This window comes from Pezoporus flaviventris, unplaced genomic scaffold, assembly GCF_033815535.1.
Source record: "Pezoporus flaviventris isolate CSIRO_AGI_PZ_B2104156 unplaced genomic scaffold, CSIRO_AGI_Pfla_v1 ptg000005l, whole genome shotgun sequence".
Taxonomy (NCBI): Eukaryota; Metazoa; Chordata; class Aves; order Psittaciformes; family Psittacidae; genus Pezoporus; species Pezoporus flaviventris.
In genome coordinates, this window is record NW_026892553.1 from 7285606 (window position 1) to 7306827 (window position 21222).

The 21222-nt window shown below is 52.0% G+C and overlaps 1 protein-coding gene and 1 long non-coding RNA gene across 5 annotated transcripts in view; both read right to left on the bottom strand.

The window, feature by feature from the left end:
* Nucleotides 1-7161: 7161 nt before the first annotated feature.
* The window catches only part of LOC133265431 (uncharacterized), a 223902-nt gene continuing 209841 nt past the window's right edge, over nt 7162-21222 (bottom strand). The window contains exon 2 of the long non-coding RNA XR_009741955.1: nt 7162-8649. This is a non-coding gene — a long non-coding RNA (uncharacterized LOC133265431). The remainder of the gene's footprint in view (nt 8650-21222) is intronic.
* Nucleotides 9531-21222, bottom strand: part of FRMPD3 (FERM and PDZ domain containing 3) — a 53136-nt gene continuing 41444 nt past the window's right edge. For all 4 annotated transcript variants that reach the window (XM_061445927.1, XM_061445928.1, XM_061445926.1 and 1 more), the window contains 3 exons: nt 18579-18723; nt 14133-14954; nt 9531-13319 (listed from right to left, as the gene is read on the bottom strand). In XM_061445927.1, the coding sequence (XP_061301911.1) occupies nt 10447-13319; nt 14133-14954; nt 18579-18723 (3840 nt within the window). In that variant the 3' untranslated portion in view covers nt 9531-10446. The remainder of the gene's footprint in view (nt 13320-14132; nt 14955-18578; nt 18724-21222) is intronic.

The following is a 21222-nucleotide window of genomic DNA, read 5'->3' on the forward strand; positions in this document are numbered from 1 at the left end:
GTGGCTCAGCGCCCCGCCGGAACAACGAGCGCCTGGCAGGGGGAGGCGGGAAAGGAGTCCCTCTAAGGGGTGGGGCGTAGCGCAGGAGGAAGCCTACGATTGGTCGCCGCCTGTCCGCCTGGCCTGCGATTGGTCAGCGAGACAGGCGCGTCTGCGGAGTAGAGGGTTCGTTAGTGGAATGATTGGCAGTCGCCCCCCCACCAGCAGGCAAGATGGCTGCCGTCCTTCAGGGGAGGCCCCGGGGCGGCGGCAGCGAAGGGGAGAGAAAAAGGCCCCGCTCCCGCCGCAGGGTGCCCGCGCCCCGCGCTGCCCTCCGAGCCCCGCGGCTGAGGAGCCCCGCGGCGGTGCAGGGTGCGGGGGTTACCTCAGCATGCCGGTGTGCGTGCGCCCGCTGCCTCCTCCCGCTGCCGCCGCCGCGGCCTGCTCTGCGCTGAGCAGGCGTCACCCCGCCGGGCCGCAGCACCGCGGCGTAACGCAGTGCCCTAGCGGCATGCTGCACCGTGTCACCCTGCACCGCCGAGTCACGCTGCGGCGGCACCCCGCCACCCCCGGACAGGCTGTGCGGGCACCACCGCACCGGCGCTGGGGTCACCCCGCTGCCACACGGCAGTGTCCCGCCGTGCTGCACTGCGGACAGCGGCTCGGGGTGCCGCAGCACCGCAGCCGCTCGCTGTGAGCTCCCCTCGGGTCACGCTGTGCTGCACCCGCCTCCTAAACCAAGCCCCGCAGAGCCCTGCAGGGGACGGGCACCCACCACTTCATGTCCCTCGGTGATGGTTACAGAGAATAGGTTATCAGTAAGGAAAACTGTGGCTTTTCCTGCACAAACAGAAGCCCAGGGACTGAGTCAAACACAGCACGGGAAACAGGAGCTCTGCTGCCAGATCAGCCGTGCCCGGAGCCGTCACACTGAGTAGGGCTGTCCCCAGCTATTGGCTTCAGATGCTGGGTGGGTAATGGGTCATTGTTACCAAGGTGGATGGTGGTCCTTCAGCTGAAGAGAAACCTTTTGCTTTTTCGTCGGGCACACTTCTAGGCTACAAATCCTACTAATATCCGTTTTTCTTTGCTTTTTATTTCCAAGATGCTGTGCTCGGTCTCGTTCCCTTTGTTTGAAGGGTGAATAGATAGCAGTTCGAAAGTGAAATGATGGTAGCAGGCTTTATGTGTGAGGAAGCGTTGACTTCTCATGGATGTATCCAGTCTGACTGGTCTCATAATAAACATTTTTTGCCCTTGTCCTCAGAATCTGCAGGCATACTTGCTGCTATTTATTTTCCTATTGGAAAGAATCTTTGGCAACATTTTGAGATTAAAAAAAGTAAAAAAAATAATTGTGGTGGATACCCTGGATTGCAAATACAGAGGTGGGGTTTTCACGATTGTAACAGGCCATTTAATTTCATTTCTGAGGGTTTTTTTACATTTAGAATTAGGGGTTTGTACCTAATCCTGTAATCAGTCTCCTGTGAACACGCAGCCTGCGTGTTATTACGTTATGCGGATTAATTTAGCTTTTGCAGAAATAAACTTGGAGTTTAAAGGCTTTTAAACACACAAAGTAGGCCAGAAAGATCTCCTTCAAAGTTTGCATGCAGTTGTGTCCTTTCTGCTTGTTTTACTTGACTGCCTCATAGATAACAAACTTCTGCACTGAATTTCATATGGGTACGTTACTGCTTTCACTCCTTGAGAATTCAACCAGAATCCATTATTCACAGAGACAGGGCACTTTTTATTTCATCTTGCAGCTATCCTGGCCTTGAATGCTGCTGCCTCTATCACCAAAGGCCAGTAAAGTAATGATTATAAAATCATACTTTGAGGAGGTTTTCCATAACCCTTCATAGGATGTCACTCAGAATTAATCTGGATTAAATATATATGTGAATTCCCACTCAGAATTAATCTGGATTAAAATACATATGAATTCCCACACTTAGCATCGATGGGAACTGCAATATCAGTATATGGTAATTTTAGAAGGGTTTTTTTTTTTTCCAGCAAGAAATCCAGTAAGTTTGTTGGCATTCTGAGATGGGCCTTTCGCATTTCATAACAGCTTTTCCAAATGACAGTTTGGGATCATTGCAGTGGCTGTTCTGTACATATTTTTGAGTGATAAAGCTGAAAATTTAGTCTAAAAATACCTTGAAGACCTCCCCACAAAACAGACTACAGGAGGGTTGTTACTGTATTGCAGTTGGCACAATTTGGAAGATGAGTAACTCCATTCCAGTCCCCAAAATACCTGTGTGTGGTTTTGAATCTTTAGCTTTAGTCTTGGTTTAAATTCCATTTTCCCCTTGCTCTTGAATGGAGAATGAGGGTCTTGAGGGTCTTCTGTGCTCCAACATCCCTGTCCCCTTCCCTTTTACTTGTGAACCAGGTGCGGGGAAACTGAGGCTGGAGGAAGTAGAAGGTACATTAAAACACGTGAATGATGCCTCTCATTGATAAACTCTGTCTGAGCTTGCCCTACACAGGGCTTTTGAAGCAGCACGTCTATCAGTTTCCTCCTGGGATCACAGAGATGAGATCTGCAGGCGTGAACAATCTGACATTGGATGAAATTGGATCCTTAATCCTGTAAACGCGGGACTGGCAATCTTTCATGTGTAAAATCAAAGAGGGTTTCTCTGCCTTTCCGAGCCCGACGCCAAGCGTGTTGTCAGGAACCCCAGTGAGGTGGCAGAAGGTTCCCCCTAGGAGGGAAGATTGTGTGTGGCTGCTGGTGGATGACACTTTTTGTTCCTCCAAGACAAACGGGGTCTCAGTGCTGGGGCTGCTCATAGTCTCTCCAGCTGTGCATCATCTCACTGCTCTGCACTGCTCACGGCAGCATTAAGTGGCCACGAGTGACATCCAAGTCACTGCAACCCTTCAGCTGGTTCAGCTACCACAATGTCCTTAGGTTAGACAGCACTTAGGTTATGAGGGCTTCAGTCCACTAACTTTATGATTCATCAGTACCGCTAGTAAAGCTCTTGGAACAGGGTAATCTCAAAAGGTTTGATTAAGGAGAGGCTCTTAATGCACCAAAGTCTTGGTTGAACAAAGCCCAAAAGCTTGCTCATGATGTCCTTGGCCAAAGCTTGTCTATTAGCAGCTTGCATTGCCATTTACTGAAGAAGGGACAAGGAGAACCAGCTTTGAAGAGAGAGATGTTTATCTGGTTCTTGGCCTAAACAGGATGAAGGGAGAGACTGCGTGGTTCAGAAGCATTGGCCTGTGAGTCAGGCTGTCTGTGAAAGGGTGCTCAGGAAAATAATCACAGCCCGAGTGAAGCTGGGATGTGGAAGTGCATTGGAGTATCTCAGCTCTTGTATGGAGACCCTTACTTGGAATTAAAGCAGTTAATTCCAGTTGGCTTGCTTAATTCTGGAAGTCAAGTATAATACATGCAATTATCTACTTGAGTATAAAAACTTTAATTTTCCTGTGGTTTACAATGTGGACAAGCACTTGGCTTGGGTAGTAGAAAGAACAAGTGTATAGTGTGAGCTCTTTGTGCTACCTCATGGTTTGGAAACTGTGAAGTAAATTACTGCCCAGGTAGGGAGAACCTGAAAGCACATGAATGGCAAAACCCCCTTTTTATTGACCTGATTCCATGGAGATGCACTTAATGAGAAACACCTTTGTGTTTCATGGCCCAGGAATATATTTTCCAGGAAGTTTTAAGCAGCGCATGAGCTCTATCAAATTTCATGGTGATGCCAATCAGGACAAGTAGCCCTTGTCCCACTCTTGGCGCATTCCTGCATACAATTGCCACTCAATTACCACCAGCCACTTAATCAAGGATGAATTTTTATGCAGAAAGCCTGTGGCCGGCGGTTGTTTTTAGTCCCTCTTGCCTTGTGACTGCAACGCCTCACAGCCAGTTCTGTTCATTGAATGAATGGCACTTGATAAGAGCAACACAAGGCTGTGCCCTTTGCACTGCTGGCTGAAAGAAAAGCCAGGGAAGAAAACCACTTTGCTTTTCAGAAGTGGTATTGCGTGAAGCATCATAAAGTGTCCTGGACCATGTGCGTGTCCCCAGCCCTGTCATCTCCCTCCCCAGCCCTTGGCATGTGCAGCAAACCTCAGGGAGGCAGTGCTAGGATCTCTGCCACTTTCTCACAGCGTGTTTGCTCTTCAGTGACTTCGTAATCCAGCTGCGCAAAACATCCTCCCTGCTGACTCTGTGTCTGGGGGGCAGGTGACAGCAAGGGGCATCATCTCAGCTGGGCTGGAGGGTTGTGCAGTGGCTGCAGTGGGATGAGGCATCGGCAGGTTCCTCATCTGCTCATGCCCTGACATGGAATTACACAGCCTGACAGAAAAACCCTCACAAAAGTTTTCTATCGTGTGTACAGGCTTGTTTCATATCTACTAAATAAGGTTGTGTGATGTAAATCAGCTGAGATCATAGAATCACAGACCAGTTTGGGTTGGAAGGGACTTTAAAGCTCCTCCAGTTCCAACCCCATGCTACGGGCAGGGACATGTTCCACTAGAGGAGGTTGCTCCAAGCCCCGTCCAACCTGGCCTTGAACACTGCCAGGGATGGGGCAGCCACAGCTTCTCTGGGCACCCTGTGCGAGCGCCTCAGCACCCTCAGAGTGAAGATTTTTTTCCTAATATCTAATACTAAATCTACCCTTTGTCATCTTAAAGCCATTCTGCTTGTCCTGTCCCTACAGGCCCTTGTTAAAAGTACTTCTCCTGATTTCTTGTCAGTCCCTTTAGGCACTGGAAGCTGCTCTATGGTCTTCCTGGAGCCTTCTCTTCTCCAGGCTGAATAAGCCCAGCACTCTGAGTGCAAACATCCAGCCAATTCCTTATCCACCGAGTGGTCCATCGGTCAAATCCAGTTTAGAGACAAGGATGTTGTGCAGGACAGTATCAAAGGCTTTGCCCAAGTCCAGATAGTTGACATCAACTGTGCTCTTCCCTTATCCACCAGTGCTGTCACCCTGTTGTAGAAGGCAACCAAGTTTGTCCGTTTGTCCCAGCCAGCTCCACTGTGTCTGCCTATGTGAGGAATCTGTTGGGATGTTTTACACAAGAATCCAGACACTCTGCTTCAAATGCAGATAAAACTTAGACATTACTCATTTCTGTTTGACTGTCAGTTCCCGTGGGCCTGATGAAAGCAGCAGTGGGTCCCAGCTATTCAGCTCACCCTGCTGTTGTATCTGGGGCTGCTGTGATTCCTCTGTAGTGTTGCCAGGACCTTGGAGAGGATGGAAACCCTGACAGGAGAATGTGGGCGCTACACCATGGGGATTAGAGTTCAAAGTGCTTTAAACCGTGGTGCCCAGTTGTTGTGTCCAGCTGACAATGACCAGCAAAGTCCACAGAGACACAAGTAATTTTATCCAAACCATCTTGGGATTACTGCTTGAGGTCTGCTCATTTTCCAGCTCTTGCTTTTGGCACTTTAACCCCTGAAAGCCAGGTCTTTCTGGCTTAGAGGGACCAGAGATGGCCCATTTGGTTTTCATTTTCTATGCACTGATGGAGCCCTGGTGAAGTCTCCTTCAGAGAGGTCATAACTTAGAGAAGATGAAGGGAGGGAGCAGACTGGGGGAGTGCAATGGCATCAGGTGGTCACAAACGCATGTTGTGGCTGAGCAATGCTCCTGGGAGCTGTGAAGGCCCTGGAGGAAATCTGTGCCAGCATTAATGCTAAGCAAAAACCCCAGGGCGAAGGCAGCATGAGAGAGGCAGGTACCGAGAGGCTCTGAAAGGGCAAATTTGTGATTCAGAAACATGAACAAGAATGTTTTACCTGGATCATTTCCTTTAACACTATTTACAGAGTGAGGCTGGAGGGACAGCACCTAAAAGATGAGTACAGCAATAATGAAGGCAGGGCTTCATCATCCTCCTCGGGTCCATATCACTACAGCTCCTCCCTTCGCACAGGGACATTCGACTAATCCTGGAGCACCTATTGCTACCATTATGCAAATAATAACGGTGTGATGTGAAGGAGTAATTCCTTTGTGACGGGGTGCTGATTGCCCACTAGATGGTACTAGGCATCGACTCTGAACTTGTGATTAAACTGCCTGCTGTCGATGTTTTCAGGCTCTGGGGGTTGTTAGGAAACCTCTTGGCTTTTCCATTTACTTTTTTTATCCACAGCCAGCTTTATAAATGGGTGAGTTTTGTCCCATGCGGTGTCATCGTTAGTTCAGCATGGGAAATGGTGTGATGAGATTAAAATAACAAACCTGGAGGCACAGAGAATGTGTGTGAGTCTTGACTGCTGCTGCCTGTGCTTTAGACCACACATTCAACCCCCGTACAGAGAATGACCCAGTTCCTAAGTCTTTTCGTGTTGGATCTTTACCAGACTTGGCTTCTATAGGTTGTGGAGGCTTTGGGACGCATAAAGGGCACACATCAATGCTTTCCTCCCTGATAAGCAAAGAGCAGTACATTGTGCCAGGCAAGGCCTGTCCCCTGCACGAATGGGATATCGGAAACATCACCTGTAGCTGGGAAACTGCCTGGCTCAGGTTTGTCCCTGGGTTTGGCATTATGCTTTAGCTGGGCTTTCCCCTGCAGACACACCAGAGCAGTCCCACAGGGCTGCGGAATCATCAGGTCACTGATGGCAGGTACCAGGCTGTCACCTCTTCCCAGGCACAGGAGCAAATGCCTACGACTGGGCTGGAGACACACACTGGAGCTGTCAGTGAGTACTCAGGTTGGTTCATCTGGAAGGGATCAGGCAGGACTTTGCTAACAGAGAGGGGCTGGAGCACATCCTGGCTCTCCCCGGCTTTAGGGGCACCAGGAGGACCACGCTTTGCCCAGCAAAGGGTTGCTTTGCCCAGTGAAGGGGTGAGTGCTGCTGCAGGCATTCCCTCCTGGAGGGGAATGAAGCCAAAATGCCCATTTACAACACATAAGTGGCTGTGCCAAGTCAAACAGTCAGTTTCCAACCTGCATTTCTTGCTGCTTCGTGGCTTCCTTCATAGCCTGGTACTTAACTGGTGTGGAGTTCAGTGACACTGTGGGGTCGTTAAGCTTCCAGTACGGAGATACATGCAGCTCTATAGTGACAAAAATAGGGGGTTTTGCTTATGAACAGTGCTTTGTACAGCTGGGAATAGCCACATTGCCACAAAGTTCTTAAAAAAAAGACACAAATGCTAGTTTGGATATTAAGATTAATATATTTAATCTTTCTTGTTTGTAAAACAAGACATAAATTTGTGTATATATATATAATTTATATAATTTTTTAAATTTATATATACTATATACAGACAATAAAAAAATTTTCCTCTGTATTAGACTGAGAGATGTCTGGAGGAATGATATGGGCATAACAGGGAGCTTGAAGAAACTCAGAGCTTCATAATAGATAATTCCTGGGGAAAAGAAAAACACAGCTCCCTGTCAGCCTTCAGCATTATAACAGGCTTTGCCCACCACAGACTGAAATTCCAACCTGGCTCTTCCACTGTGTATTTGCTACATGGTTGTTGAAAGCAGGAGGCTGTCCCCACAGCAGGATCCTCTCTGCCTTGCCGACAGCAATGGCCAAAGTCCGGGACAGCCGTGGGCCAGGGGAGGTTATTGCACTCGCTAGAGGATGCGCATGTTAGAAGCACATTGTGCATTTCCGTAACTCCTATGGAAGAACGAGAGATTTCGGATGTGCATATTTATAAAGAAATCATAGGGATGGGAAGCGACTGATCCTGCAGAGATCCCCGATCATCCCCAAGCGCTGGGGCAAGCTGGCTGGTGTTCACAACCCGCCTCACTCCTCCTGGGAGGCTGATGCCACCGTCTCCCTTTCCAGCCAGAGGTGGGTGCGATGGGGATTGGTGCCAGGACCCCAGGAGAACCTGCTCTCCCTGTGCGTGTGTGAAGTGCAGGGTAAGGGTGATGAAATGTGTAACCTTGCATTTTGGAAGGTGGCTGACTGCAGTGAAGCACCAGTTAAGGCAGTCTGATTGATTAGGTCTAGACTGGGAGGATGAGGGGAACCTTGGGGTGTGAAGAGAAGCAGGAATTATTTTACCATTCACCTGGAAGTGAAAAAAGAATAATTCAAAAGACCCCAACTCCAAATAAATAACCATCACACAGTACTCAATAATGCTTCTTACAGCAGTCAGCCCAGTGGGGACGGGAAAAGGACCCCAGCACGTGGGCAAGTAGGGCAGCTCCCTTGGCCTGTGGCAGTAGCACTGCCTGAGTGAGGGGCAAGCCGTGGCTCACAGAGAAAGCTGATCTGGGTTCCTCTCTAATTGGGAATGGTGAAAAGAAGTAGGAGAGGGTTTGGGCTGAGCCTTGGAGCACGGACCTGACCTCTGGAGAATGGTGTGAAAGAGGTCTCCTCTCAGCTGTTAGCCCAGCTTCTGGCTTGCAGTGGTCAAAGATCAGTCTGGGTTCCTTGCAGGCTCTCTAGTGTAGACACAGCCGTACAGCAGAGGAAGGGGAACACAGGATCATAGAATCATTTAGGGTGGAAAAGACCCTTAAGATCGTTGGGTCCAACTATAAACCAACCACTGTCAAGCCCACCACTTAGCCATGTCCCCAAGTGCTACATGCACACGTCTTTTAAATGCCTCCAGTGATGGTGACTCAGCCACTGCCCTGGGCAGCCTGTTCCAGAGCTTCATAACCCTTTGGTGAAGAAATTTTTGCTAATATCTAAATTAAACCTCCCCTGGCACAACTTGAGGCTTTTTCCTCCCATCCTATCACTATTGAGACTTGACACCCACCTTACAACATCCTCCTGTCAGGCAGTTGTAGGGAGCGATCAGGTCCCCCCTGAGCCTTCTCTTCTCCAGACTGACCCCCCCAAGGTCCCTCAGCCGTTCCCCATCACACTTGTGCTCCAGGCCCTGCACCAGCTCTGGTACCCTTCTCTGGCCCTGCTCCAGCACCTCAATGTCTCTCTTGTAGTGAGGGGCCCAGAACTGAACACAGGACTCGAGGTGCAGCCTCACCAGTGCCCAGTGCAGGGGCACAGTCACTGCCCTGGCCCTGCTGCCACACTGGTGCTGATACAGGCCAGGATGCTGGTGGCTTCTTGGCCACCTGGGCACAGGCTGGCTCATGCTGTGGCTGTTGAGCACCACCTCCATGTCCTCTTCCACCCGACAGCTTTCCAGCCACTCTGCCCCAAGCCTGTAGCCTTGTGTGAGGTTGATGTGGCCCAAATGAAGGAGCTGGCACTGAATCGCACACAACTGGCCCCAGCCCATCAATCCAGCCCATCCAGATCCCTCTGCAAAGCCTTCCTACCCTCAAGCAGATCCACACCTCTACCCAGGTCATGTCACCTGCAAGCTTACTGGGAGTGCACTTGATCTCCTTGTCCAGGTTGTCTATAAAGACATTAAACAGAACTGGCTGCAATACTGAGCCCTGGGGAGCAGCACTTGTGACCAGCCACCAATGGGATTTAACTCCATTCACCACAACCCTTTGGGCCCAGCCATCCAAGCAGTGTTCTAAGGGTACACCCATCCAAGCCACAGATCGAGAATCCAAGCCACTTTCTCTAGGAAAATGCTGTGGGAAGCTGTGTCAAAGGCTTTACTACAGCCGAGGCAGACAGCATCCACAGCCGTTCCCTCACCCACTAAGCAGCTCACTGTGCCACAGACGATCAGGTTAGTCAAGCAGTACCTGCCTTTCGTAAACCCGTGGTGACTGGGCCTTATCACTTGGGTGTCCTGCGTGTGCCACGAGATGGCACTCAAATGATCTGCTCTACAACCTGCCCGGACACGGAGGCCAGAGTGACAGCCCCGTGGTTCCCTGGGTCCTCCCTGCTCACACTCATTAAGCCCTTGCCTTTTGCCTAAGCTGTGTGAGCAGAGTCTGGTAGGGTGACTCAGCTCTGCCCCAGGATTATGGCATCCTGTCCATGCTAGGACTGCTTCCCAAGCCCTAGCACAGCAGTAGGGACTTGCACCCCGCTGATCCCTTCTGCTGCTAATGATGCTGTGCTTGTGGGCCAGGAAGAGCCTGGAGGCAGAAGAGCTGTTTACGTGGCAAGACACTGGTTTGGCTCTAAACTGCCCAAGTGAAGCCAGGAGATGTCAGCTCAGTTCCTGCTCACTCACTGGCCCACCATGACAAAGGTCTTTGCACAGGTGAGGCCCAGAACCTCCACATCAGTGTGGAGATGGGGTGTCTGTGCCCCCCAAGCACCATCACTGACAAACCAACGTGGTACAGCTGCTTGACAGCCCCGATGATCTGGTTGCACAGCTCGCAGCAGGGCATGCAAAACCACCTCGAAACCACCCCCAACGCAACCACCCGTTCTGCAAAGACGAAAGAGCATCGTGACCACCACAAACCCCAGTAGACGTGAGCCTGTAGACACGCATCCTCACCAGACCTACGTGATTTGAGACCCACGAGCGCACGGCACGCACCGGCTTGCTGGCTGTCGTAGCTGGTTTACTTATTGATCAGCGTCTTCAGGGAGCGCGTGAGCGTGCTCATGACGGTGGCAACCGTGGCTGACTGGTGGCTGAGCTGCTCCACTGCCTGCTGGTGGCTCAGCGTTCTGGCCGTGGACTCCTCGGCAGCCTTCAGCAGGAAGGTGTAGTTCCTCACCACTTCCTCCACCTTTGCCAGCAGCTCTTGGCGCTGCGACTCCGAGCGCACCACGTACACCAGCCTCACAAACGTCTCGATGAGGCTGCTGAGCACCTGGAAGCTGCTTGTGATGGCGGAGAGCATGTGGGTAGGGCTCTTGTCGACAGCTGCCACGCGGCGGCAGGATGCACGGAACTCCTTGAACTTGAGGGCGAGCTCTTGCTTGTACTCAGCCAGTTGGGAGATGTAGGGTTTGCAGTCCCGGACGTCTGGGCTCACCACGCACTGCCTCAGGATAGTCAGGAGCTCATTGGTGTCCAGCTGCACTTGCAGGAACCCGTTGGGAAAGCTGTAGGCATGGCCTCGGAGGGCGTTGATCTTTGTCAGGCTCCCCTCAAAACTGGAGGTCCTTAAATCTATTTCCTGGGTCTGGCTGTCACTGGGACTGCTGCAGGCTGTTGCATCCAGGACCTGAAGAGTTCTGCTCATGACTGGGACCATTTGATTACCCAGTTTCATTCCTGGGAGTATCTGCATGGGGATGGAATAGGACAGCTCATCCTTCTCACTCCCGTCATCTGCAACATCGCATTTCCTGTAGTAGAAGCAGTACCGGATGGAGCAGCACTTCTCATCCTCCATGTCTTCATCCCGCAGCTCAGCAGGACTCGGATACATCTCCTCCTGGACAGAGAACACTGCTGAACCCTTCTGGTTCTTTTTCTCCTGTGCTATCTGGACATAGGAGGGTTCAGGCATTCCGGTGGCTTCCTGGAGTTTGCTTTTCAGAAGGGGACAAAGGATGCTGGGCTCAGGCTCTTTCTGTGGGCCCTTCTGTTTCGTTGTATAGATGTTCTGGTAGATGTCAGAGGACAGGGATGTCCTTTCAGTCTTATCTATTTCACTGACGCTGTAGCGACGCAAAAGCTTCCTGTAGTGTGGAGCACCCATGCACTCCCCCCGGGAAGCGCAGGTGGTCAAACAGGACATGCTGTTCTCTGGATCTGACCGGTACTCTCTGGACTCTAAACTCGTGGAACGTATCCGCTTGCCTTTGGAAGGGCTGCTCATGCTTGTCAACCGAATGGCTTCCTCCTGCTTCTGCTCATTGCTAGCTTTATCTCTCCCTCTCCTCTCCAGTTCTGGCATCACCATGTGGTTGGGAGGTGGCCTCACCCCCCTGCAGATCCGCTTGCAGTCGCAGCTACGCCTTTGCTCCCTCGACATCCCTGGGACCTTCTGCACGGGGCTGCTCCTTAGCTGGCAGCTGCAGCGCCCAGGGGCAGGAGGGTGCAGGTACTCCTGTGGTGGGAGATCACCTTTGCTCTTCGGCTTGAGCAGCTCCTCGAGGAATTCCAGCTCGTACTGCTTCACCTTCTGCAGCTGTGCTTGCCGCTCATCTGTCTCCTTCTTCAGCCGGGTTGGAAAAGTTGCTGAGAACAAGTTCCTCAGCCTGAAGGAAGCTTTCGGAGCTTTGGGTTTTGCTGGGACATCAGCCTCTTGTTGGGTCACCTCCAGGGCTTTCTCTGCTTTTTTGGAAGGCACGGTGCTGATCTGCAGGCTCTCGGATCTGTGCACCAGCGGGACTGGCCCTTTGGGTTCCTCACTGGTGCTTCTGAAAGCGCTACCAGGCAATGGAGAGTGCACGTTGCTACTCTCGGCTTTGAAGCCTTTGGCTGAGCTTTCCTGTTGCATTTTCTGCCCTTGGTTTGAAGGAGCTGCATGTTTCTGAAAGACAAGGCTCGGGGCTTCCCCACCCGCCTTTGGACCTGGCTCTCCGCTTGTGGCTCTTCCTGGAGCATCCCTACCTGCTTTTTGCTGGTAGCTTTTAGAGGCAGAAGTCTTAGTGGGCATCGTTTCCTCGCCTGAGCTGCTGTGGAAAGCTTCTGCCTTACTGCCGTGAGCTTCTTTAGGACTTGGAGAGTCTTCACAGTGCTGCTGTGGAGGGAGCTGCTGCTGCTGCTGCTGCTGCTGCTGGCAGTTGCATGATGTGTCTGCGGTTTGTGGACCTCCTTTGGGTTTCAGAGGCTTGCTGCTGGCTAGTGCACAGCTGCTGGTACCGTTCATGTTCCTGTCCTCTTTTGAGGCTGCTGTCACTTGCGGAGCTGAGCCTTTTGTGTTTGCCACTTGTTGCAGCGCAGCCGCAATGATGGCTGGAGTTACACCGCTTTTCTGATCCAGGAGGAGCTTGGAGCTTGGCTGGACCTCTTTGGGCATCTTCTCTTGTAGATCCTGTGCCTGCTCCATGCTGGGGACCGCTGTGGCATGCAGAGATACCTCAAAGGCAGCTTTAGGGTGGCCTGCACCTTTGCATTCAGAGCCTGACACTGGAGCCCCCCTACTCTGCTCACTGAGCTGAGGGGTCAGCGCTGGCTTGGCAGCCGAGGGGTAGCTCCTCTCAGGATGCTGCTGCTCCTGCTTGCTCTTGCAGTTGGTGAGGCTGGGGCTTTGGTTAGAGAAAGCTGGCTTCAACGAAGGGCTTGGCTCCTGGCGGCTCAGGGCACAGGGGGAGGTGAGCACAGCCTGGGCAGCACAGCTCTGGATTCGGAAGGGCAAGTCCTTTCTGGCCAGGAGGTTCTCTTTGTTGATGTGTTGAGCGAGGAAGTAGGCTGCGTTCTGATGCTGCTTCATGGCAGAGACCATCTCTGAGATATCTGTTAGCTCTGAAGAGTTGGTTTCATGGCCAGAATCCAGGGATGACTCGGGAGTGATGGCAGCCAGCACAATAAGACCTGAGGAGGGACACAAAGAAAACCCCACGACAACACTCACACCCCACTGGTGTACAGAGGAGAGGGGAACCTCATGAGGCAGGAGGGCTCCAGGAATGCAGAACACAGCATCCCACTGGAGACGTTTTAGTGACTTCCCGCAACTAAGAGTTAATGCTTTTAAGAGATCACTTGTCAGCACCAGCTGGCTTGTTAAGTCAACACAGCAACAGATCTTGGCCAAGGAAAAGGTCCTGGGAAGCTTTCCAGTGTTAGTGATAGCAGAGCTACAGAGACTCATCTGGCCCAAGAAGGAAAATTGGGCCAGACAAGTCACAGACTCTGCCGTGGTGAATAGGGAAACCAAGGTGGGGAGAGGGACAAAGGAGTGTGCTGCCAGCAGGCTGGTACCAGAGACACCCCTCTGACAGCAGGTTTGTCCTGGGAAGGGCTCACACTGCAAAACCTGGGTGAGAACCTGCAAAGACCGAGGGCTGAAGGTACCAACTGAGCGGGGTTACAGCTGGGAGGAACTCATGCTCACAGTACTGGCTTGTTAGGGACTCATTCCAGCATCGTGGCACATGGACCATGGCAGACAGGGGGTAACCAAGACACTCCTTCAGGCACCATCAAGGAGACGAGTCCCACTTCAGCTGCTTAGAAACCTCCTGAGCATCAGTTCGGCTGCCCCTGCTACAGCCTGTTGCCACAACTTGGATTTACTAGAACCTGCTCCACAATCACATACAGGATGAGAGTAGAAGACTAAAGGGAAGGATATACCAAAGGAAAGAAGGGCTACAAGAAAAGAAGTCATAGCCATCGAAATACCTGCTGTCTGCTGTGGAGGGGGATGCGGACAATCCTCTGAAGCAGCCAAGGCTTCCAGTGCTTGCAGGGTGGACACCAGGGCATCATCCAGCTCTTGGGCATGGTCTCGGACCGTCCGTGGTTGCACGTTGTCTATCAGTGTGACAGGGATCTCATCGTAGAGGATGCCACAGAGGTGCCGGCCCTGCTCCTGGCTCTGGGCAGCCGCGCGGCGCTTGGGATCATCCTCATCCGAGCTGTTGTCTCGGAAGCCGGGAGGGGGAGCAGCAATGGCGGGGAGCAGGGACGTCGTCTCGTCTTCTTCCTCGTCGTTCCCAGGAGGGGGAAGAGACATCAAGTCCACCATGTTATCCCGGGTGCTGCCGGGCTTGCCCCCCTTGCATGAGGCCAGCCGGCTCTTGAGTTTGGCTTGGCAGGACTCGCAGTAGAAGTGCGAGGCGTCGCTGCGCAGGTGGGTGTCTATGGTGTGTGCCCTGGCCCTGCCTGTGTGCCTGTCTTGGTCAAGGCCATCCGGGTCATACTCCTTGGCTGTCCCGTTGTAGCCTTGGCCAGAGCTTTTGGAGGTGGGGTCGGATTTGGTCCTGGGGCGAGTTTCCTCAAAAAATATCAGGTTTTCATTGATGTCCGTCCCGCTCTCTCTCTCCTTCCTCTGCTCTCGCATGTGCAGGTAGCAGAAGCTGATGAGCTCCGAGTCGGAAGCCCTGGCTGGTGGAGCCCCGGCTGCTCCGGTGCTGGGGGCAGAGCCAGCCACCAACCCGCTCTCTTTCTTTCCCGTGTGCCCCGGGGCGGCAGGCCGGTGGAAGTTGTGTGCGTTGATGTAATCTAAACCAAAACCACAGCGGGCACGTTAGCAGCAGCGCCCAGGAGAAGGGGAAACAGCACGGGGAAGCTCCTGCTCGCCCTGGAGGAGCTTCCGTGTGCACTCTGCCCTCCAGCCCTCAGCTCGGTGGGCAGCTGGGAGAGATGCAAATAAAGAAATCTCCTGCACGTGCAGGTTGGAAGGGCCCTTTAAAGGTCATCTGCTTCAACCCCCTGCAATGAGCAGGGACATCATCTACTAGATCAGGTTGCTCAGAGCCCTATCTAACCTGACCTTGAATGTTTCCAGGGATGAGGCATCTACAACCTCTCTAGGCAACCTGTGCCAGTATTTTACCACCCTCGTCATAAAACATTTCTTCCTTATATCAATCTGAATCTACCCTTTTCTGGTTTAAAACCATTACCTCTTGTGCCATGCTATAGGCTCTCATAAAAAGTCTGTCCCCATCTTTCTTTTAAGCCTTCTTTAAGTACTGAAACACCACAAGAAGGTCTCCCCAGAGCCTTCTCTTTGCTAGGCTAAAACCCCCACCTCTCAGCCTGTCCTCCTAGGAGAGGTGTTCCATCCCTCTCATCATTTTTGTGGCCCTCTTCTGGACCCACTCCAACAGATCCATGTCCTTCTTGTACTGAGGACTCCAGAGCTGGATGCAGTACTCTAAGGAGGAGTTTCACCAGAGCAGAGAGGGAGAATCCCCTCCCTCAACCTGCACACTTCTCTTTATGCAGCCCAGGACATGGTTGGCTTTCTGGGCTGCAAGCACACATTGCCAGCTCATGTCCAGCTTTTCATCCACCAGCATCATGCCCTCCGCCCCTGCTGTTAAGCATTGCCCTGTAACAACCTCCCATTGCTCCCTTGTGTAAGGCAAGCAGGTGAAATACTGTCTGAACCTGTGGCCAGTGGTCCAGCCTCAGGAGGGACATCTGTCTGCATTACAGGTTGGATTGTGCAACTGTGCTGGGAATGGCTGCCAGGGGCATGCAGGCTCCATCTTACCAAGTATAGATTAAATCAAATAAATCCCAATTAAAGTCATTAGCTGAACAAATTGGACAGTGTGTCTCCCCAGATACGTTCGTGTTATACTGTTCATCACTTGCGATGCTAAAATCCCAGACAAAACAATATCTATTCTCATTTATGGGCACTCTGGTCCTCAGGAAGGGCAGCTCTGTGAGTGAACACAAGGCTGCTGCAGCTGGGGATGCACGTTCAGCTCATAGACTGAAGCAGAGGCTTTCCCAAAGCAACCTCACTGAGTGCCTGTGCTGAGCCAGGCCACTGTCCTGGATGGGGCCAGAACCCTAAAATCCATAATCCAGCTGCTGGGAGAGAAGGTCCTGTTGAAGAAATGAGAGAGCAGCCTAGGGCATGTTGCTGCTTGGCTGATGATGGCTGCTGCTTAGAGCAGGGAGAAGAAGGGGCAGAGGCAAATTGCCTACATAGCTCCAGCACGGCACAACCCTTCCCATGGAAGGCAAGGATCTAGCATCCAGCTCTGCAAGGAAATGTGGAGACTGGGATGTAACTGAGAGCATCCGAAAAGAGCGTGCATTTCTAGAAACATCTGCAGTTCAGCAGGAGCTTTCAATGGGCCTCAGGGAAAATGGATGTGCTCCTATTCTAGGCGCAAAGCACGGGCCAGGGCTTGCTTTTACATTTAAGATACTGGCACAGCCTGCCTGCAGCCTGGAAAGTCAACACCTGGGCTAACTTGATTCATCCCAGTGGGGCTTCCTTATCATTCCTGCAGAGATGTGCTAATGGCCCCGCTGCCTGTGATCTGCCTCGCTCCTGACACCTCAGCCTGCAGCAGTAGTGAGACAGGAACTGTGAGTAGAGTTGGTTTTCCCATCACACACTGAATTCACTCCTGAAGGATGCCTGAGAGGCTGGGCTGAGGGTACTGGGTCTGCAGAGAAACTGTTCCCCTCCACTGGTCAGAGAGGTTTTCATTGCACCCCTGGGGGCAGACCAGGCCATCCAGAGAGGGGCTGGCTCTTTGGTGTGACAGATCCATTGCTCCTTCGCTGTCCAACCCACACCATGACTTCCCCTCACACTCACTCCAGCCCCCTGCATAGTGATACTGGTTTCTTGAGCCTGTCAAGAAAAGGTCAAGATCTACTTCCCCTTTTGGCACAGGTTTGGACCGTACTCATGAAGCACAATCTCCCTGAGGAAAAATCCTGCCTATTACCATTGTTGCTGGAGTGTGGAGAATACCACCTGCACATGCCGAGACATCCCCTGCGTGACCAGTAACGTGGGCCCTGCCAGACCCCCTCTGAGCCCTTGGGGATGTTCTGGGATGCTCTCTGTTTCCTCCTGCATTCCTCTAAGTCCCTACAGCCACGTGTCCCTGTAGCCTGTCTCAGGGTGACACGACCCAGAAAAGGACTCCCCTGATGACAGCCACTTAAGTTGGAAACACCCTCCACTCAGCAAGATGTGACTAAATGTGTTCCCGTAGGACTCCTGTAGGCAGAGAGCGCTGTGACAGCCATCAATAAGAGGCATAGGTGAAGAGACAAAAGGAAACCATGCACATATACTTACACCAACATCACCAGCCAGGTCTTTCCCTGCTGCTGCCGCAGATGCTTTCTCGATGCCTCTTGTGCGCGTGTCCTCCCACATGTGCTAAGTCCGTGGCTGGGTGCCTTCCTCAGACCTCAGAGGCACCGAGTCCTTTCCCTAGGTCCCTGCTAGCTCTTGGCACTCCTCCCACCTCGCACCTCGAGGAGGCAGTTTTAACACTGTGCCACCTAAACTGAAGGCTTGTCACAGCTCTCTGGAGCTGCAATGTCACTCAGGAGGTTTGGGGATAGAGTTGGCCGGGTTGGTGCTTTGCCCATCTCCAGCCACTGATCCCGCAGATTTGATATTTCCCTATACAAAACACATTGTGTGAACACCTGCACGGAACACCAGCACGTAGCTGATGGTTGGCTCTTGTTTGACATCACTCTTTAGGGTCATTGATCATTTTGAGGGTGACTCACACCTGCAATCCACCCTTAAGGAAGAGCACAGCCGTGGCTGGTGGGACAGAGCTTGTCTGTAGGTGTTCTGGTCTCCTGCTGTGCCCTGATGCTCCCTGCATCAGGCTGGTCACCTGAAAAGCTGCAACACCAAAGATCCCTTCCTGATTTAGGACATCAGCAGAGCTGCCTGTGCAGCCCAGACCTGACTAATGAAGGCATCAGTGTCCAAAGGCAGCAGGAGAGCAGTTCCTGGCTAAGTGCATACACTCATATTGGTCTCCAGAGCTAGGATGCTGGCCAAGGAGCTGCATCCCTGCAGCAGCACACAGGCTGTTCTATGAGGACCCAGAACTTAGCTGGCAGCAATTCCAGGTCTTTACAAATGGCACCTCCTGGATCTGCTCTAGCAGCTACCAGAACAACACTTGCAGTGAGTGTTTAGGGACCAAGCTGACACCACGAGGCAGAGCTTACCCAAAATGGTTAAAATGGGTTCTGCAGGGAATGGAGGCAGAGGGGAGATGCCAGAGAAACCTTTCTCCTTTCTGATGCTGCAGAGCCCTGGGCGGAGGGAGGAGGAGGAAGATGAGGCAGGGGAAGGGGCTCGCACAGAAAGCAGAGGCTGAAACGTACCTGCCTTGATAATCTGAGGAGGGGGAGGCTGGCTGGGGGCCCTGGAGAATATCATCTTCTTGGAGTCCACCAGGAGACGGCAGTAGCCTGCGATCAGACAGGCGAAGTTGGTGGCTTCAGGCCATTCCATCAGCAGCACCAGTGGCTGGAAGGCAAGAGAGGTGAAGGCATGAGGGACACGCTGACACAGGACCAGTGCTCCCAAGGGGCTGTGCTGCAGCTCTGCATTGGTGTAACTGGTGAGCTGGCTGGCTCTTTGAGAACCCCCACCGGAGGGATGCATGTCCTTGCCCCAGCTCACCCAGCAAATCACTGTGCACAAGAAAGCGCTTCACTGCAGCTCTGATTCCTGCTACTGACTTCCCTAAGGATGATGAAAGAGTTGGAGCCCCACAGGGCACAGGCTGTGTCTCCAGGGCCCCCATGCAACTGGCTCCTGATCATTTGTCTGCATGTCAATGCTCTAAGCAAGCACCAGGTTAACCATCAGGCTCCAGGGAGCTCAGGGCGTCTGTGCAGTCTCCAGCTGCCAGAACCCCTGTTTCATTGCAGCTGCCACATCACCCTCCCATAAACGAAGACATCTGCTTCCAGCAAGATACAGAAGGGGCAAAACCCCATGACAGGCTCCCTCAGCCACCACTCTGAGCACATTTAAACCTAACCCTTCAGAAAATGAAATCTGTGCTTAGGAGCAGATGGTGTCTTCTCTTTTAGGAGAGTATTTATTCGCACGCTAAAAAAGGTCTTTGCTTTAAAGAGAACAGAAAACCAGACACGATCTGTGTGCCACATATAACCTCACTGCACAATCTAGCGGCAGGCATTGCAACTCCCAACTCCCAGCGTGTCCCAAGGGCAGGGTTAGCTGGCCTGGGGAAGCTGTGGGGTGGGATCTGCTCTTACCCTCCTGGTGAGGTCCAGCACAGCTCAGTCAAGTGGTCTGTGCTCAGAGTCCTCAGCACTGCTCAAGGTGGATCCACAAGATGGAAAAACACTTGGCAGTGCCTTGAGTAAAGTTATTGCAGCTCTAGACCTCATCTGCCCCTTGCACAAAGCACCCTGGCTTTAAAGGAGCTTTGAACACGGCTACAGGGCTTATCTGAGGCAAGCGGGGATGTTTCGCTACTGCTGTTGCTCAGGCTGCCTTTGCTGCTGTGCTCCATCTCTTGCTCACTGTCAGCCCTCCAGGACTCAGAACTTGTTTACCACATCCAGGGCAAACCAAGCCTGTTTTAAGAACCATTCAAGCCTACACAGTGTGAGAAGCATTAAAGCTATTTTGGTGTTCTTGTTTTATAACCACAGCTGGTTCCTGGTACCCACTGGCCAGTTCTATGTTCTATTTAACACTCGCTTTCTTAGGCCACCAAGACAACTCTGGCAAAGGAAGACCTGGCACATCACACTCTGGACCATACAGCACAATAAACATCAGCCATACCGGGGGCTGATTCCTCCTAGGGCCAAGGTAAAGAAGTTCCCACCTTGACTGCTGTGCAGGAAGAGAAAGGGAAAGAAATAACCCAACATGGAAAGGAAATAACCCAAGAAGCAAACATGCTGTGCTGAGAGGCTCTGCCCCTACCCGCTCAACAAGGCTCCTTCTGCACCATGGAAGATGATGCAGAGAGATGATGAGATGACACAGATCAAAGGGAAAGTATCAAGATAAAAAGGAGAGAAGAGATTCTCCACATAGCTCAAAGGAGGTGGGCATGCAGCAGTGAAGGGGGGTGACGCCTCTCAGGCCAGCTCCAGTCTTGACATAAGTGGTGAAATGGAACCATGTGTTCCAGTTCTGCTGTATGAAGCATCCTTAAAACAAGTGCCTTCTACACAGGGCTGAGCACTCTTGGGTGGGTTATTTAAGCCACCTTTTGAATAGAGACATTTGTACATTTTCCCCTATCTATTGAGCAGCAGTGAAGGCTTGAATGCTAGCAACAAGAAAGGAAGCAAACACTGAGGGCAGGGAGGCAATGGCTGATGAGATTAAGAAGAGACCAAGGTGGTTTAGAATTCCCTTTCAAAAGGAAACCCAGCGGGGGTAAATTCCATCACATGTGAGTCACAAGCCACATACTCAGCTCTTAGGGATGCTGAGCCTGAATGGCACCGAGCCATGGACCTTCATGACTGCTCTGTCAGTGCCCACTACTCGGTCCTTGTTTCCTACCTGGACACCAGCACCTCTGAGACCCAGCCCTACATCCACCTCTGCTTCAGGATGCTCCCACCCATCCAGAGATGGGACTGTAGGTTCTTACTGGCAAGAAGCAGCCCCTCGATCAGTCCTCCTGATGAGAGACATGACTGAGCCACAGCCATCCAAACTGGTGTTTCCTGCCTACAGATGGAACACACGCAATGTACCAAGATGCCACAAGCTCCCTGCCAGGTCTCTGAGCAATCCCAGCCTCCAGACTGGCTTCCAGCAGTCATGCTGGGGTCAGTTGTAGCGCTTTGCACTGAAAAAGAGGAACCTCAAACTGATTAGCACTGCATCTTAGCGAGGGGTCTTAGAAATGATTACTCACATCCTGGCAAGCAGGCGGCGTGACAGTCCCTCTCTAATTGTCAGGCGCTCTAATATTGTTATTAGGGATTAAATCACTTCAGAGGCAGCTTGAAGTCATCCACC